At 39.0% G+C, this 20,438-nt stretch overlaps 1 protein-coding gene across 1 annotated transcript; it reads left to right on the top strand.

Annotated features, from left to right (window-relative positions):
- Positions 1-548: 548 nt before the first annotated feature.
- Positions 549-20,304, top strand: LOC113692084 (uncharacterized). Its single transcript, XM_072069717.1, has 4 exons — positions 549-780; positions 17,544-18,560; positions 18,822-19,247; positions 20,252-20,304. Exons 1-4 carry the CDS (start codon positions 549-551, stop codon positions 20,302-20,304), a joined length of 1,728 nt encoding a protein of 575 aa, XP_071925818.1.
- Positions 20,305-20,438: the final 134 nt, after the last annotated feature.

The raw sequence follows: 20,438 nt of genomic DNA, 5'->3' as shown, positions 1-20,438 counted from the left end.
TTTTTGAAACGAGACACTTTAAAAATATAATGAAGCTATAATTCCATGTATTTAGGTCTAATAAGGATAGAAAATAATATTCGGGGCCATTGGCCAAATAAATAATTAAATAAGCTCGTAACTGGAGTTTAAAATAGGTAAATTTGTGAGTTCTTACATGAGTCGAGTATTAATTTCTCAATTAACTTTTCTTAATCTACTATTAATCATTCTTAATTCTCCAATATTAATACACTCCTAATTCAAGTATAGCCTCGAAAGGCGTGCACTCGTTGTTCCATCTAAATGGATTTAAAATGGTCGAAATAAATAATTCGAAGAAAATGAGTGAATAATTATTTAAATAACCCGGTAATATTCTATAAAAATAAGAAAATTTTCGAGTCCTCACATCGTGTGCGTTACTCGCCTTCTTCTAGGTTTCCCCGATGTCCCTGTAGGGCGACACACGCTTACCCTAATGACCTCGTACTGTCCATTGATGATGAGCGTCATCAGTTGGTAATACCAACAGAGCTTTACTCCAGGAGATCGAGGAGCTGAGCCTTATGGTGAACACTCAAGGTGATAGGATTGCAGAGCTAGAGGGGACGGTAGTGGACGAGATGGCTTGGGCTGAGACCGCTCGTGATAAGCTTCAGAGGGCTAGAGCTCGATTGACTAGGATATGCGAGGAGGTCCGGGATCGAGCTTCTGGGATCTTGGCAGACACCACTATGTTGATCGATGAGGTGATGGATGTTATGCAGAGTCCGGTTCAGAAAGGCACTGAGGAGGAGTGTGAGGACCCGAAAAAAATTTTCTTATTTTTATCAAATATTATTGGTTTATTTAAATATTTATTCACCCGTTTTCTCTGAATAATTTATTCCAATCATTTTAAGTCCATTCGTATGGAACAATGTCTCTCTTATATTTTTAAAATGTCCCGGTTTGCAAATTTAATTTTTCGAAAGTTCGTTTAAGTGAAGAATAACGAGTATACGTGTTTCGAGGCAATATTTTAGCCGAGAGTACAATTACCTTGGAGAATTAAGAATGATCACTAGTAGATTGAGAAAAGCTAATTGAGGAAGTAGAGGAAAATGAGTTCTAATTAAGTTACCCCGTGTTCGCGTCGAAAGTTTTCGAAAATCACACCGCGCGGCAAATTGGAGACTTAAGGAATCAATGTGTGAGTACTCATGGTTTATTTCTAAGATAACTATTTTTATGATAAATTACCCTAATATTAGTTACTTCTATTATCATTACAAGAATTTCTTTTAAGTTTCACTTTATCGCGCGCGAATCGAAAATTCGCGTAAATCGAGCCGGAGCAGCGAAGTGGAGATTTAAGAAACTTAATCTAGACTACTAAGAGTGAATAATTATAATGTTTAAGAGAGTGCATTAGAGGTTTAGTACACAAGTGAAACAAACTCGAGAGGAAACGGGCATGAAACGCGCGCGTACACGCACTATTGGAGAGTTGACTTTTTTGCACAAATGCCACCAACCACCAAGCTTCTCCAAGAAGCTTCCCATATCAGATTTTCACTCCCTCGCACTCTCTCAAAGCAGCCGGCCACCCCAAGGAGAAGAAACCAAAAACCTTCATCATCTCACTTCAATTTCTTGCACCATTTCACTTCAAATTTACCATACAAACTCAAAACAACTTGGAGACTATCCTGGACTAGGAAGAGGGCTTCATTCTCATGGTTTTCTTGGAGCTTCAAGGTGACAAAAATTTCTGAGTTTCAACACCCAAGAGGTAGTGAATGATCTAACCTTCTAAACTTGATTTTTGTAAGTTAGATTGCACTTGGAAGCTTGTAGCTTCACGTGAGTAACTTTGGTTGGTTGAAAATCATATGAGTGGACTCTATGAAATCCCACAATGAATATATTGGACTGATATGATGATTTTGGATGTTATTTATGTTGATTAAGTGTTAAACTAGTGGATATAAGTTGAAAAAGTAGAAGGAAAACAAAAGGAAACCAAAGGGAGGAAAGAGCCGATTCTGTCTTGTTGTTGCAGAGGTCTTGGTTCAATTTTTTGTGGTTAAATTGCCTTGATTTTGATGTAGATATGTTCTGTAGGTTGTGTGGAAAGTTTCCACCAAAAATCACTTGATTTCGTTGGGTAAAAGTTGCATTTTCGAAAATCCTTCAAACCTGGAAAACGTGTACAGAGGTACTCTGGCAGTGAACTTTGAACAAACATAACTCTTTGCTCCGAGTTGAAATCAAGTGCCTCTTGCCACATTTGAAACTAGACACTTTCATTTTTCTAACGGTATAAAATGCATCCTCTGATTCGACTTGATTGAGCCGTACCAGTTCTTCAAATTTACCTGTCCTGTTTTGTTACTCTGCTAGAGAGTCAATGAGGTGCTGGGACTTGTTGCTTGAATTCCAGCTAGCTATGGTCTAAATTTCAGAATGATTTCTTCTGAGAAATTGTAGCCCTGTGAACGTAGTTCCCAACGCCACCAACCATGCCCAATTCCAATTTGAATTGACTGAGTTATGGCCAAATTACAGACCTGCACCAGAGATAGAAAACCCTAATTTTGGGCTAGCCGATGGCTTAGCTCGAATTGGGACTTGTTATTTTGAAACTTTTGGTGTTAATCACCTACCGAATGTATCCTGGATGTTTCTTAGACCTTTTATTCATAAATGAACCATGTTTGAGATGATTTCATTGGCCAAATTTTAGAAAACGGAAAACGGAAGATTGAAGACAGATTTGTGTTCGGATTCCCTTGAATTTTGGTAGTTTAGTTAGCTACGTTCCCTTGTGAATTTTCAAGTGAACTTTGACAGAAGAGTAACCCTTATATGGTAGTGTAATCATACCAAATTTGGTGCCATTCCAAGTCTATTTCGATGCCCAACTGAAGTCCCAAATTTTATGTTTCAAATCTGGAAAATTGCCCAATGGTCTTCATTTTGAACCAACTTTGAGCAGCTATATCTTGGTGCTCAAAATCCGATTCATGTCCCGTTTGCTGTATTTTAAACCTTGATTGTAACTCTAATTGAGTTTCGAATTTGAGAGGCTAGTTCACATTCTGTGAATTTTGCCGAATTTCCAAAGTTTGCCAAAAATCAACCCCGAATCTGTCTTGGGAATACAAGTCAGCAATTTCAAGCCAAAATTTGAGTGTCTTCCACTTAGAATCATAGAAAGTTGTCTTCTAGGAAATTTTAGTACTTCGGAGCTAGTTTCCAACGGTATCAAGTTTTCCGATTTTGGACCTACGAAGAGTGAGATATGATTTTTCAAAGAATGCACCTCAAATCTGAAATTTTCAAACTTGACGCGAATTGAGTTTTTGGAGACTCTTTCCTATCCTCTATTACTAATTGATCATTTTGGACTTGTCTTCATGAAGGAAATCAGTTTTTCCTTATGTTATTAAACGCCACTTTTGAACCTTGAATTTTGATCAATTAAGGCTCATTATCATGATATTCTCTAAGATTGTACATGTGAGGACTCGCAAAATTTACTTATTTAATCTCCTATTTCTAGCTTATTTAATTATTTATTTGGCCTTTTGCTCCGAATATTATTTTCTAAGCTCTTGAGACCTAATTACATGGAAATATAGTTTCATTATATTTTTAAAATGACTTGTTTCAAAAATTAATTTTCGGAAGCTCGTTTAGTGAAAATAGTGAACACGTCTTTGGAAATCTTGATCGATTGAGAGTACAATAGGTTTGAAATATTGGAGACATGTACAATGGACCTAAATTAGACATTTTAATGTTTAAATACTCAGGTGATAGTTATTAGTACTATCATTATAAGAATTTCTCGGAAGTTTCGCGTTATCGCGCTTAAATTGGAGATACGCGTTTTTATACGCGCGATTTAAATTTAGGAACTTTAGACTCTTATTTTGAGACAATTAAGAGTGAATAATATTTACATGAATATAAATACATTGGAGGTTTAGTGCACTAGTGAACCAAACGCGCGAGAAAATCGAGCCCTAATCGCGCCAAACGCACCCTAATGTGAGTTGACTAATGGGTGATTTGAGGCCACAAGTTAATGTCTTCTCTTGGAAGCTTAGAAATCTGATCACACTCTCTCTCCTCTACCCAAGACTGCCGACCAGCTCTCCCTCCCTCTCTAACTCCATTGTTCCAAAAATTTCTTACTCAAACCACCACCAAAACATCTCCAAATTCAACCAAACTTGCACCATACTTAGCTTAACACTAGGAGATCATTTTGAGCTGCAAAAGGGTGCTGGAAATCACGGTTTCTTGGAGCATTTTGAGGGCCAAAAATTCTGATCTAGTACACTAAGAAGGTATAACATGATCCATCACTTTAAACTTGATTTATAGTAGTAGATATGCATCTCTAAGTACTTGCATGTAAGTAGATGACTTGATATTGTTGGAAAAATGTGAAAGTGGGCTCTATGAACTCCCACTCTTGGGTTGTTGCTGATTTGATGATTGATAGTGGATATATTGTTGGTTTAGTGGTTAAAATGATGGATTAATGGTGTGTAATTGATAGAAACTTCATTGGGTGCAAGAAGCAAAAGTTTCCGATTTTACCCCTGTCTTGTCCGACCATGTTTGTGCAAAATTTTGAGGTTCTAATGACTTGATTATATTTTTTACATGTTAGTGTGAGTGTGTACAAAATTTTGTTGAAAAATAACATGATTTGGTTGGTCAAATGAGTTGATTTTCAAAGTTAGCAAAACTGGAAAATGAATCCCGTATTGCCCAGGCAGTCATTTTGTATCGGCTATAACTCTTTGCTCCGATGTCGAAATCAAGTGCCGTTTGTGGCATTGGAAACTAGACATTCCCAGCTTTCTATTGGTACCAATTTCATGTTCTGGGTCCACTTGAGTGAGCCACACCATTCGATTGAAAATCACTGTCCTGTTTCGTTTCTCTCCAGGAGACCGGACAGGACTTGTATCTTGATGCTCAAAAACGAGCTGTATGTGGATAGAATTTGAAAATGGTTTCTTCTGATAAAATTCATCTTTATAAGAGAGCTTTCCAACGCCATCAACCACGCCCAATTCCAAGTTGAATTGAGTGAGTTGTGGCCAAAGTTTGAAACTGCTACAGTGATAGAATTTTCCACTTGGACAGATTTGTAACTAACAATGATTTGGGACTTGTTGTTTTGGAAACTTTGATGTCCAACATCTACCAAACTTTATATCAGATGTTCCTTGGACTTTGTTTCACAAATAAACCAGATTTGGGTTGGTTGCTTTGGATAAAATGTTTAAAAAGGAAAGAAGAGCTAGAAGACAGTTTTAACTTTGGGGGAAATTTCTTGAACTTTGATGGTTTAGTTAACTACCTTCTCGTGTGAATTTTCAAATGTAATTTGATAGAAGAGTAATCCTCATATGGAGGTTTAATTGTGCAAAATTTGGTAATATTCTATGACCATTTTGATATGCAAATGATGTCACAAAATTCACTCATCGAATCTGGAAAACTTTTCGTTTTCTCTTAGCCAAACGGTCAAATCTGATTTGGGGAGTTTTATTTCGAAAATTTGGATGTCAATGGTCTTTAAATTGCTCAGTGGATGTTTATGAACTCTTGGTTTCAATAATGGAGAGATTTGGAACTGATTTCATGGTACAAAAAGTTTGTAAACAAAAGAAAAGTGAGAAGGTAGTTTAGCCTTGAAACTCTTCATAAACTTTGGTTGTTTTAATGACTGCCTTACCGTGAGAGTTTTTGTATGAAACTTGGTAGAAATGTTGTTCACACATGGAAGATTTAGTGTACCAAGTTTGATGTATTTCCACTGCCAATTCGATGACCAAATGATACTTCGAATCTAGTCTTCAAACCTGGAAAATAGCCCAACAGTCTTAACTTTTTCAGCAACTTGGAGCTACTATATCTTGGTGCTCGAAACTCCGTTTCTCGTTCCGCTTGTTTTGTTATACTCTTGGATTGCAACACTAATCGATTTCCAAATTTCAAAGGTTAGTTCAAAACAAGTGAATTTTGCCGAATTTTCAAAGTTGGCCAAAAACCAACTTAAATCTGTCTTGGTAATTCAAGTTACCAACTTTGAGCCAAAATTTGAGTGCCTTTCACTTACATTCATGGAAAAGTGCCTTCTAAGAACTTTTATTACTTTCAAAGAGGTTTCCAATGGTACCAAGATTTCCAATTCTTGACATGTAGAATGTGAGATACGATCTTTCAAAGTATCATATCAAACCTGAAAATTTTCCGAATTTCCAAGGAAGGGAGTTTTCAAATACTCCTTATTCCTTCGATATTACTCGAACATTTTATACTTGATTTCCAAAATGACATCTCGATTGCTCATGTACTTTAAGAAACTCCACTTGAACCTCGAATTTCGAGTAATTGAGGTTCATTTTCATAAGATTTTCTTAGATTGCAGTAACGTACAATCTTCCTCGATAATTAGAGATTCGTAGTGATATTGAGTGGTACTTGATTATTGTTTGCTCAGGCACTCGAGGGAATCTCCAAGGGGAACTCGGAGCGGACACCTAAAACGTTTGTTTGAAAACTACTCGCTTGTTTTGACTAGGTGAGTGTTCCATATAGGAATACGTAATTGAATAAGTCTAGGACACGCTTATTTCATGATTATTAAGTGTTAAGTGCTATGTGTTAAGTATTTACCATACTCATGCCTATTTAAGGAATGTATACTTGCATTGTATATCTACATGAATTGGTTAAATGATTAACCATATCAAATGACCATATGAACTCGATACATGCTTAACTTGCTAGATTGTTTACTTAGCCTACTCGGTTTTGAAAAATGGAGTCGAGTGTGTACTTTATCACACTCGTTCTCTTTTGAGATGAATAACTCATGCTTGAAAATGCTCGAATAACATGACTTGGTATGCTAAGGTTGCATGCGTCATTGGAGTGAATCTCCTCGACTCTCACATGGTAAAAATGGGATAACGGCCAATGATGGCCTATGCATATGACAAATGCTTGTCAATTAACCGTCACTACTGAACCGTTAACCGTCAACGTGAACCGTTAACCGTTAACCGTGAACCGTTTACCAACCCACATGACTACCTAATTACTTGACTATTTGCTCACATGATTCCCAATCTACATGACTATTCGATATCCGTGAATTACATGTTCCCATGAAATCAACTTGTATTGCTTACGTTCTTACGTGCTAAGTATCCACTTAATTACTTGATTATCATGAATCACATGTTATATGAAGCTGCCCATCATTGTTAGGCGAGTGTGTACTTTACCTCACTCGACCTACTCAAATGATGAATTTTACCTTTTGTCGAATTACTTGGTTACCTGTGCATGTTGTAAGCTCTAAGCTGAACTTGGGCCCTGCCCTTGGTTACTGGCATACTCGATCCAGGACTGGGCTCGGTCGGGTAGGTTGGAACCCTGAGTCGCCGTTTCGGTATACTCGAGTATTACCACTGGAGGGATAAGGCGATGGCCAGACCGTACCATGGGGATCGGAAGTCATAAGGTGCAGATGACCGACAGAGTTCCACTGGAACACCGTATCCTACAGTATATGTTTACCTGGTATCATGATAATTGTTTCATGCTAAAATGCCAATATGAAATCCTGAGCTATGCCTGTAATAAGCTCCAATCACTCGTGAACTATACATGCCAATGTCTTGAACCATGATAACTGTCTCATGATAAATGTCTCATACCATGATAAATGTCTCAAATTACCCGTACAATGATTATCACCTCATGATAACATGCCATTGTGTAACCTTGAACCATGCATATGATATGCCCAATCTACTTGATTTATTTGAACTGTTAGAGTGTCTTGGAACCTCACTGGGCTGTGTAGCTCATCCCACGTTGTGGTTTTCTTTTACAGGGTTCGAGACCAAGGGTGCTCGTGAGTAGTACTAGATTGCTTTCTTTTGAAGATTTTAAGTTATATTATAACGGATGGCTATTGTACCCTTTTCCGTTGGGTTGTATTTAAGCTTGAAAGCTACATAGTTGTAAGTGTAAGATATTTGAAGTACTTTAATTATGTATTGAAGTTACTTATAGTATTTCGAGCTCTTGAATGATGGATTGTAGTGAGTCCTGGCGAGAACTGGGCAGGCATCCCGCGGATACCCTTTGGTTCACCTTAGGGAGAAGTGGGGGCGTCACAGTACAAGTGTGCAATCTTCTTTGATAATTGGGGTTTCTAAGTGATAGTGTGTAATAGATAACTATTGTTTGCTCAGGCATTCAAGGGGAGCTTCGAGAGGACCTCACAACGGACGCTTAAGTACTTGAATTGTGCAACACACCCTCTTATTTTGATAGGTGAGTGTCAAGTGTATGTGAACTTGTTACGTGCTTAATTGTTATTAGTAATTGGAGATTTGAAAATGTTGAGTCGAGTGTGTACTTTATCGCACTCATTCTCATTTGAATGAATAATGATTGAAATGAAATGAATGGATTGAAATGTATTGAATGGATTGAATGAAATGAAATGGTATGCTATGACTGCATTCGTCGTTGGAGTGAATCTCCTCGACTCATAACTGAACTGAACTGAACTGAACTTGGGACGCCCAAACTCATAGGCTGACCTTGGACTCGAGCCAGCATGGGCTTGGTCGGGAACCTTGGTGAGCCGTGGGAATGAAATGATAAGCTTGATCTATTGGACAGATCTTGCTTGGCCTACTCGTGCAGTAGCGCCTTTAATGCAGTTCGGGTCCCGGGGGGGTTGTAAGGTGGAAGGACCTGTGAAGTAAAGTGGAGTTCTACGGACTTAAAAAATACCGACCCGGGTGACGGAGTGTCATCGTGGAAAGGTATTCAATTGAGGTTGGCAAAGCAAATAGAAATTAGCTCCTGAGAGCTACCATATCCTCAAATTGTTTCTGTTTAAATTTCACTTGAATTGTTAATTACTCGAATATTATTGTTTTACCTGTTGGATGGGATTGCTACTTGGACAATGTGCTTGCTTGTGTGTTCTGGGCCTCACGAGCAATAGCTCACCCCGTAGATTTGTTTTCCTTAACAGGAACGGACTTGGAGTGAAACTCGAAGAAACCATTGGGATGTACTTTTGTGTTAGGGTTTCAAATGTAATATGGTAGACATCTTCTGGCAGCGGTATATTTTGGGAAATTAATGTATTTTGAAGTTGTGATGTAAGATTGAATATTTATATATAGAAGCATCCGCATTTTCTTACTTTGTCATGTCGTTTTAGTTATCATTGTATTAAGCTTGAACGGGAATTGTACCGAGTCCTAGCAAGAGCTGGGCAGACGTCCCGCCGATACCCTTTGGTACGCCTTAGGGAGAAGTGGGGGCGTCACAGTTGGTATCAGATCTTAGGCTTCAGATCTTTGTAGTGTATCCTAGGCTTAAAAGTTTAGGATGCCGGACTGTGGAACTGGTTGGGAAGTTAAGTGACTGCTTGTGTGGATGAAAAATTAGAACCTAGGTTTTAATTAATAGACAATTGGGAGTCTCGATCTTGTAAGAGATATGTGGGATAGTACGAGATGATCAAATCCAGTTTATTTAGTATACTTGGACTCATTTAAGCTTTTAAATTTAATTGTAAGTTACGGAAGGTAACGGTGGTATTGAACCGTCTCGGGGACGCATTCCGGTGGCCATTGTTGGGCAGGGCCTAGGGGAGCTCGTTAGAGGTATAACCCAACTCGCCGAACTAGGACTCCATGGGATTGCTAGAGGACTTACTCGTACTCAAATAATGTGATATTAGCGATAACCGAAAATCGGAGGAGATTATTCGAGGAAACTAGAATAGTTTGAGAAGATAATCGAGAACTGAGGGCAATTGTGGATGCCCAGACTACTAGAATTTCTGAAGTGGAGACGGAGGTACTTGAGGAGCGAAAAAAAGACAAAAGCTCTTGGTGAGCAGCTTCAAAAAGCTAAGAATCGACATGCTAGGGTAGTACACGAAATTATAGATCAGACGGATAAGTCGATGGTTGGGTGTGTTACCTCGGTTGAACAAGTGGAGAATGACAAGATACTCAATAAGGGACATGAGATTAAAACTTCTAGTGTAGGAAATAAAAATGATCCTACTGAAGTAGCAGAGACTTCTAGCTCCACCAATCACTAAGCTAGTGACTTAGTCTACTTTAATGGTTTTGTCAAAGTTAACTGGGGTGATGCTAGTGCCAAGGCCACTGTATTTTTGTATGACCGTGTGGCCTACTTTTGTGGCACTTAACTTTACTTTAGTCGTATGTGACTAAAAGTACTTTTGTGGCATTTGTGTGCTATATTTTTGTACTCCTCCATTACTTGCTAATTGTATGGATCTTGAAGTGTTAATGAATGTAAATTGTTGTTATTTCCAATATTTCTTGATTGGCTCTTGTTTTCGGTATTTCCTCGCGTGATCACTTTTATTTCTTGCACTAGACACCATTAGAATCGTGGACGGACGAAGGGGTGGTCGGGGTCGTGGGCGAGGGTCTAGACAAGCCCAACCTCAAGGGGATGAATAAGGATCGGCAACTGGACCGACCCAAGGGCAAGAGAATGTAGAGGGTAACCAAGTGGCTACTGCCATCAATAGGATGACTGATATCCTTGAACGCTTAGCTGAGAGACAGGGTCCAGGACCACTTAACCACCCTGGGGGATAGGATAGGGGGGAAGATAAAGCCTTGGAGATGTTCCTGAGATTTAACCCGCCTAAGTTCACTGGTGAACCTGATCCTGAGGTAGCGGAGAATTGGCTAGAGAGGATGACCAACATATTCGCCGCCTTAGACTATACCAAAGATAGGAGAGTGAATTTTGCTGCTTTCCAATTTGAGGGAGTAGCACGTGCTTGGTGGGACTTGATAAAGGGAAAGTGGGAGAGAGCCCAAACCTCTTGGACTTGGGAGAATTTCACAAGGGAATTTAATGAGAAATTTCTTCCGCCTCTGATTAAAGAGAAGCGAGAGGATGAGTTTATAAAATTGAGACAAGGAACTCTTAGTGTCGCGGAGTATGAGGGGAAGTTTACTAAACTTTCTAAGTACGCTCCCGAATTGGTGATTAACGAGCGAAAAAGGATAAGATGTTTTATACAAGGACTTAATGTAGAAATCCAGGAGGGCTTGGCCGCAGCCTAAATCTCTACATTTTCTGAGGCACTAGAGAAAGCGCCGAGAGTCGAGAGTGCAAGAATGCAAGTTAGGGACTTCCACAATACGAAAAGGAACTTTTCCAGTCCTACTTCTGGACAGGCTAGTAAGAGTACCCCACCTTCTAAAAGGGAAAAAGGAATGGGAGGAGGGGAGATACCTAGTACAAAAAGGGTGACTCAAAATAGAGAAGGTTACAATGGATGGGGTCAACTAAGAGAAACACCTTCTAGTGGTTCGGCAGTGACACCTCAAGTTAACTGTGGTTACTGTGGTAAATCAAATCACTCGGAGAATGACTGTTGGAGAAAGTCTGGGAAGTGTTTGTTCTGTGGTAGTGCCGAGCACCAGCTCGCGACTTGTCCAAATAAGCTGAAGGTAGGAGGCAGCACCCAAAGGCCAGAAAAGTCAACCTCTAAGCAGACCAGTGCTGGGGGAAGTCGACCTAAGGTACCTGCTAGGGTTTACGCACTGGACCATCAACAGATACCCGATACGACAGAGGTGGTTGAAGGTACGATCCCTATTTTTCACCGTTTAGCTAAGGTCTTAATTAATTAGGGTGCAACACATTCTTTTGTAAACTCTAATTTTATGGGTGGAATAGACTTGAGACCAATTAAATTACCATATGATTTAGAGGTTAGGACGCCTACTGGGGAATCAAAGTTTGATTGTTAATTGGACGAATAGAAATTGTGAAATATGGATCAGAGAGTGTAAGTTAGTGATTGATTTGAAGAGCATAACTATTAAGGGAATGATATTATCCTAGATGTAAATTTCGAGGACGAAATTCTTTTAAGGAGGGGAGGTTATGAGGACCCGAAAAAAAATTTCTTATTTTTATCGAATATTATTGGTTTATTTAAATATTTATTCACCCATTTTCTCCGAATAATTTATTCCAATCATTTTAAATCCATTCGTATGGAACAATGTCTCTCTTATATTTTTAAAATGTCCCGTTAGCAAATTTAATTTTTCGAAAGTTCGTTTAAGTGAAGAATAACAAGTATACATGTTTCGAGGCGATATTTTAGCCGAGAGTACAATTATCTTGGAGAATTAAGAATGATCACTAGTAGATTGAGAAAAATTAATTAAGGAAGTAAAGGTGAATGAATTCTAATTAAGTTACCCCGTGTTTGCGTCGAAGGTTTTCGAAAATCACACCGCACGGCAAATTGGAGGCTTAAGGAATCAATGTGTGAGTACTAATGGTTTATTTCTAAGATAACTATTTTTATGATAAATTACCCTAATATTAGTTACTTCTATTATCGCTACAAGAATTTCTTTTAAGTTTTACTTTATCGCGCGCGAATCGGAAATTCGCGTAGATCGAGCCGGAGTGGCGAAGTGGAGATTTAAGAAACTTAATCCAAACTACTAAGAGTGAATAATTATAATGTTTAAGGGAGTGCACAAGTGAAACAAACCCAAGAGGAAACGGGAACGAAACGCGCGCGTACGCTCACTATTAGAGAGTTGACTTTTGTGCACAAAAGCAACCAACCACCAAGCTTCTCCAAGAAGCTTCCCATATCAGATTTTCACTCCCTCTCACTCTCTCAAAGCAGCCGGCCACCCCAAGGAGAAGAAGAACCAAAAACCTTCATCATCTCACTCCAATTTCTTGCAACATTTCACTTCAAATTTACCATACAAACTCAAAACAACTTGGAGACTATCCTGGACTAGGAAGAGGGCTTCATTCTCATGGTTTTCTTGGAGGTTCAAGGTGACCAAAATTTCTGAGTTTCAACACCCAAGAGGTAGTGAATGATCTAACCTTCTAAACTTGATTTTTGTAAGTTAGATTGCACTTGGAAGCTTGTAGCTTCATGTGGGTAACTTTGATTGGTTGAAAATCATGTGAGTGGGCTCTATGAAATCCCACAATGAATATATTGGACTGATATGATGATTTTGGATGTATTTATGTTGATTAAGTGTTAAACTAGTGGATATAAGTTGAAAAAGTAGAAGGAAAACCAAAGGGAGGAAAGAGCCGATTCTGCCCTGTTGTTACAGAGGTCTTGGTTCGATTTTTTGTGGTCAAATTGCCTTGGTTTTGATGTAGATATGTTGTATAGGTTGTGTGGAAAGTTTCCACCAAAAATCACTTGATTTGGTTGGGTAAAAGTTGCATTTTCGAAAATCCTTCAAACTTGAAAAAAGTGTACAGAGGTACTCTGGCAGCAAACTTTGAACAAACATAACTCTTTGCTCCGATGTCAAAATCGAGTGCCTCTTACGGAATTTGAAACTAGACCTTTCAGTTTTCTAACGGTATAAAATGCATCCTCTGATTCGACTTGAGTGAGCCGTACCAGTACTTCAAATTTACCTGTCCTGTTTTGTTACTCTGCTAGAGAGTCAATGAGGTGCTGGGACTTGTTGCTTGAATTCGAGCTAGCTATGGTCTAAATTTCATAACAATTTCTTCTGAGAAATTGTAGCCCTATGAATGTAGTTTCCAACGCCACCAACCATGCCCAATTCCAATTTGAATTGACGGATTTATGGCCAAATTACGGACCTGCACCAGAGATAGAAAACCCTAATTTTGGGCTAGCTGATGGCTTAGCTCGAATTGGGACTTGTTATTTTGAAACTTTTGATGTTAATCACCTACAAAATGTATCTTGGATGTTTATTAGACCTTTTATTCATAAATGACCCATGTTTGAGATGATTTCATTGGCCAAATGTTTGAAAATGGAAAACGGAAGCATGAAGACAGATTTGTCTTCGGATTCCCTTGAACTTTGGTAGGTTATTTAACTACCTTCCCTTGTGAATTTTCAAGTACAATTTGACAGAGGAGTAGCCCTTATATGATAGTGTAATCACACCAAATTTGGTGCCATTCCAAGTCTATTTCGATGCCCAACTGAAGTCCCAAAATTCATGTTTCAAATCTGGAAAATTGTCCAATGGTCTTCATTTTGAACCAACTTTGAGCTGCTATATCCTTGCGGTCAAAACTCTGATTCATGTTCTGTTTGTTGTATTTTAAACCTTGATTGTAACTCTAATTTAGTTTCAAATTTAAGAAGCTAGTTCTCATTCTGTGAATTTTGCCGAATTTCCAAAATTTGCCAAAAACCAACCCCGAATCTGTCTTGGGAGTACAAGTCAGCAACTTCAAGCCAAAATTTGAGTGTCTTCCACTTAGAATCATGGAAAAGTGTCTTCTAGGAACTTTTAGTACTTCGGAGCTAGTTTCCAACGGTACCAAGTTTTTCAATTTTGGACCTACGAAGAGTGAGATATGATTTTTCCAAAAATGCACCTCAAATCTGAAATTTTCAAACTTGACGGGAATTGAGTTTTTGGAGACTCTTCCCTATCCTCCAATATTAATTGATCATTTTGGACTTGTCTTCATGAAGGAAATCAGTTTTTCCTTGTGTTATTAAACACCACTTTCGAACCTTGAATTTTGAGCTATTAAGGCTCATTTTCATGATATTCTCTAAGATTGTACAAATGTGCAATCTTCTTTGATAATTGGGGTTTCTAAGTGATAGTGTGTAATAGATAACTATTGTTTGCTCAAGCATTCAAGGGGAGCTTCGAGAGGACCTCGCAACGAACGCTTAACTACCTGAATTGTGCAACACACCCTCTTATTTTGATAGGTAAGTGTCAAGTGTATGTGAACTTGTCACGTACTTAATTGCTATTAGTAATTGGAGATTTTGAAAATGTTGAGTCGAGTGTGCACTTTACCACACTCGTTCTCATTTGAATGAATAATGATTGAATTGATTGAAATGAAATGAATGGATTGAATGAAATGAAATGGTATGCTATGGCTGCATTCATCGTTGGAGTGAATCTCCTCGACTCATAACTGAACTGAACTGAACTGGGGACGCCCAAACTCATAGGCCGACCTTGGACTCGAGCTGACATGGGTTTGGTCGGGAACCTTGGTTAGCCGTGGGAATGAAATGATAAGTTTGATCTATTGGAGAGATCTTGCTTGGCCTACTCGTGCAGTAGCGCCTTTAACGCAGTTCGGGCCCGGTGGGGGTTGTAAGGTGGAAGGACCTGTGAAGTAAAGTGAAGTTCTACGGACTTAAAAAATACCGACCCGGGTGACGGAGTGTCATCGTGGGAAGTGTAAGTCCCAAAGACAACCAAGAGGGGGGGTGAATTGGGTTGATTAAAATCTTAACCAAATTTATGCACTTTTTCTTTAATAAAAATTTACCTTCTTTTCTAGTAAAGATCAACCAAGTAGATTAGAAGACAATAGCAATATTGATCAGAAAGACAAGTATATATAAGCAATGAGAATTTTATTAAACAAAAAGTAAAATAGGAAATCAAACCGATTGTCTACCAAGCTTTCCTCAAACTTGAAGACCAATCACAAGGTTGAGCAACTTCTCTTTGATGAAAGATGATCAACTAGATGTACAATGGAGGGAGCACTTCCTCCTTGCCCTAAGCCTCACTTAGTCAAGCTAAGAAGTTTTACAATCACTCAGATAACCCTCAACAAAGCTACACTAATGAAACTTTCAACCACAAGAGAAATGCTCACGAGAAATTCACACCACTTGGAGAACAAATCTAGCTTTGGAGACTATTTTCTAGCTAAAATATCTCTTGAGATCTTGTAAACAAAGTGTGCAAAAGTCCCTATCTGCTTCAGAGTCGTTTGTATTTGAAGGGAACCAAAAGTGGGCTTCATTAATGCTTCCAACGGATAGAAGGCATATGAAGAGTCAGCTAGCCGTTGGGGCTGTCGGACGTCGGACGGTTTAGTCATCGTCCGAACCCATCGTCCGAAAAACAGTCAAGTTGTTGTTCGGACGTCCGATGGAATTTTATCGTCCGAGCTTCAGTGTCCGAACGTCGTCCAGAGAGCTATCAAATCTTCGTGGAATTTTTAGGACGTCCGATGAGTTTGATGTGCGTCCGAAGCATGCGTCCGATCCTTCAGGACGTCCGATGCTTCCTAGCGAGCGTCCGACAGAGTCTTGGCAGAGAGTCATCAAAACTTTGTGGAATTTTTAGGACGTCCGACACGATCGATGTGCGTCCGACAGAAACTCCTTCCTGATGTTCTTCATCCTTTCGGACGTCTGACAGATTCCATTAGACGTCCGACATGGGTGTCCTGTTTTTGCTTCTCCTTTTGGTTGATTTTCATTTCATGACATATTCGTACCTGATTCTTTGATAGGCAAAAAACACTTATATTTGAAGAGAGTTAGATAAATATTTCAAAGACCTTTGTGATCATCAAAACCAAGAATAACAGGAAGGTATTCAATCGAGGTTGGCAAAGTAAGTGGAAATTAGCTCCTGAGAGTTACCATATCTTAGAATTGTTTCTGTTTAAATTTCACTTGAATTGTTAATTACTCGAATATTATTGTTTTACCTGTTGGATGGGATTGCTACTTGGACAACGTGCTTGCATGTGTGTTCTTGGCCTCACGAGCAATCGCTCACCCCGTAGATTTGTTTTCCTTAATAGGAACGGACTTGGAGTGAAACTCGAAGAAACCATTGGGATGTACTTTAGTGTTAGGGTTTCAAATGTGATCGAGTGGACATCTTCTGGCAGTGGTATATTTTGGGAAATTAATGTATTTTGAAGTTGTGATGTAAGATTGAATATTTATATATAGAAGCATCTGCATTTTCTTACTTTGTCTTATCATTTTAGTTATCATTGTATTAAGCTTGAACGAGAATTATACCGAGTCCTGGCGAGAGTTGGGCAGGCGTCCCGCCAATACCCTTTGGTTCGCCTTAGGGAGAAGTGTGGGCATCACAAAGAGCCTTTCGAGGAGGATCCGAAGGAGGTCCTGCCTGAGAGTCCTACTGAGGATTAGACTAGGCGTGATAAATCTTCTGACTTGTATAGTTAGGATTAGCTGGGATGGTGCTAGTTCAAAGGCCATTGTATTTTGCTTGACTGTGTGGCCTACTTTTGAGGCACCTAAATCTACTTTTGTCATGCATGACTAAAAGTACTTTTGTGACACCTGTGTGCTATAATTTTGTAAATGCCTCATGATTTGCTAATTGTATGAACCTTAAAGTGTTAATATATGTTAATTATTGCTATTTTCAATGTTTTCATGTCGACTCTTATTTTTTAAGTATTTTCTCACGTAATTATTTTATTTCTTGCATTAGGCATAACTAGGATTATGGACGGACGAAAGAGTGGTAGAGGTTGTGTGCGTGAGACTAGACAAACCCAACCTCAAGGGGATGATCAGGGATCGGCAACTGGACCGACCCAGGGACAAGAAAATGTAGAGGGTAACCAAGTGGCTACTGCCATTAATCGGATGACTAATATCCTAGAACGATTAGCAGAGTGTTAGGGTCCAGGGCCAATTAACCAACCCGGAGCCCAGGATAGAGGTGATGATAGGACTTTGGAGAGGTATTTGAAATTTGCTCCGCCTAAGTTTATTGGAGGACCTGATCCTAAATTAGCGGAGAACTGGTTGGAGAGGATGACCAACATATTTGCTGCTCTAGACTATACCGAGGAGAGAAAAGTGAACTTTGCTACCTTTCAGTTTGAGGGCGTTGCACGTACTTGGTGGGACGTGATAAGGGGAAAGTGGGAAAGAGCGCTAACTCCTTGGACTTGGGAAAACTTTACGAGAGAGTTCAATGAGAAGTTTCTTCCGCCTCTGATTCAAGAGAAGCGGGAGGACGAATTTATAAAGTTGAGGCAAGGAACCTTTAGCGTGGCCGAGTATGAGGGGAAGTTCATTAAGCTTTCTAAGTACGCTCCAGAATTGGTGACTAAAGAGCGGAAAATAATAAGGCGCTTTGTGCAAGGATTCAATGTGGAGATCCAGGAAGGGTTGGCAGTAGCCCAAATCTATACGTTTACTGAAGCTCTGGAGAAAGCACAGAGAGTTGAGAGCGCAAGGCTGCAAGTTAGGGACTTACATACTAAGAAAAGGAACATTTCTAGTTATACTTCTAGACAGGCAAGTAAAAGTGTCCCACCTTCCAAGATGGGAAGAGGAATGGGAGGAGTAAGGACCGCAGGAGCTCGAAAAGGGGCTTTATCAAGAGGAGGTCGCAGTGGGCAAGATCAATCGAGAGGAATACCTTTTAGTGGTCCGGTCGTAACTCCTCAAGTTAGTTGTGGCTACTATGGCAAGTCAAATCACTCGAATACTGATTGTTGGAGAAAGTCGGGAAAGTGCTTGTTCGAGCACCAACTCGCGAGTTGTTCAAGTAAGCCGAAGGTAGGAGGTAGTACTCAAAGGCCAGAAAAGTCAGCCTCTAAGCAAACTAGTACTAGAGGAAATCGACCAAAGGTACCTGTTAGGGTTTACGCATTGGACTATCAGCAGATTCCCGATGCTATTGAGGTGGTCGAAGGTACGATCCCTATTTTTCACCGTTTAGCTAACGTTTTAATTGATCCGGGTGTGACGCATTCTTTTGTAAACCCAAACTTTATGAGTGGAATAGATGTGAAGCCAATTAAGCTACCTTATGACTTGGAGGTTAGAACACCTACTGGGGATCAAAGTTTACTTGCTAACTTGGTGTATAGAGATTGCGAGATATGGGTCGGAGAACGGAAGTTATTGGCAAATTTAATGGGCTTAGATATTAAGGCGTATGATATCATCCTAGGAATGGATTGGTTAGCTCGCTACCATGCTCAGTTGAATAGTAAGACAAAGACGGTAGAATTGTGCATTCCAAGAGAGGCAACTCTAAAATTGGACGTAAGGGGTAGATTAACCTCATCTGCTCTTATTTCAGGAATTCGAGCTAGACAAATGTTGAGTAAGGGAGGACAAGAATATTTGGTTTTTCTTATAAATACTCCTAGTGATAAAGTGAGATTGGAAGATATGCCTGTAGTAAAAGAGTATCCGGATGTTTTTCCTGAAGAACTAGAATCTTTGCCCCCGGAAAAAGAAATAGCTTTTAAGATTGACGTGACTTCGGGGGTAGCACCTATCTCTAAGACGCCGTATAGAATGGCTCCAGCTGAATTGAAAGAGTTGAAATTGCAGTTGCAGGATTTACCACAGCGAGGCTTTATAAAGGAAAGTGATTCACCGTGGGGAGCCCCGATCTTGTTTGTTAAAAAGAAAGATGGGAGTTTAAAACTGTGTATAGATTACCGAGACTTGAACGATGTTACTATTAAGAATAAGTACCCTTTGCCGCACATTGATGAATTGTTTGACCAATTGCAAGGGGCGGTAGTATTCTCAAAGTTGGATCTCAGGCAAGGTTATTATCAATTGAAGATTTTGGAAAAAGATATACCTAAAACTGCCTTTAACTCGAGGTACGGACATTTCGAGTTCGCAGTAATGCCGTTTGAATTGACTAATGCACCTGCTGTGAGGACCCGAATTTTCTTATTTTTATTTTATTTTTCTGGCTTAATTAATTATTTACTCACCCATTTTCTCTGAATAATTTATTTCAAATATTTTAAACTTATTTACATGGAATAATATCTCAATTATATTTTTAACATGTCTCATTAGTAAAATTAATTTTTCTATGGATTGTTTAGCGAGAAATAAGGACTACACATTTTTCGAGGCTATGTTTGATCCGAGAGTACATTAGTCTTGGAGAATTAAAATGATCAATAGTAGATTAAGAAAAAGTTAATTGAGAAATTAGATGTGAGTAAGTTAAAATTAAACTTATGCCGTGCGCGCGTCGAAAGTTTACTGAAAGACGCGCTGGTACAAATTAATTGGAGATTTGAGGAATTAATACTAGACTCCTGTGAGGACTTATGTTTTTATTTCTAAAATAGTTATTTTCATGATTATTTACCCTAGTATTAGTTAGTTATATCATCGTCACAAGAATTTATTTGAAATTACGTTTTATCGCGCACAAGTCGGAAGTTCGCATTTTTACGCACGCGACTAATGGATGGACTTTAGAAATTTATTTTATACTACTAAGAGTGGATGTAAGGATCTAAAATAACCTAAGAGGGGGGTGAATTAGGTGGTTTAAAGAAACTGGCCAAGATAAGAGTCACTTTTTGAGAACTTGCCCTCTTTTTTTAAAGGACCACACAGTGGAGCAATTTGATGAGAAAACACAAGTGCTTGGGAGTAGAAGAGATAGATAGTTTATATTGCGAGACAGTAAGTAAAAGGATATAATAGCAAACCAAGTTTCAAACTCCACTTGAGTTTGAAAACCACTGTATATAGCAAGCTTCTGCAAGTTAATCAACTTACAATCAATCTCTTGTGTACAAAG

The sequence above is a fragment of the Coffea arabica genome, chromosome 1e (assembly GCF_036785885.1).
Source record: "Coffea arabica cultivar ET-39 chromosome 1e, Coffea Arabica ET-39 HiFi, whole genome shotgun sequence".
Lineage (NCBI taxonomy): Eukaryota > Viridiplantae > Streptophyta > Magnoliopsida > Gentianales > Rubiaceae > Coffea > Coffea arabica.
Note: the sequence above shows the minus strand (reverse complement) of the source record. Positions and strands in the feature narration are given on the sequence as shown.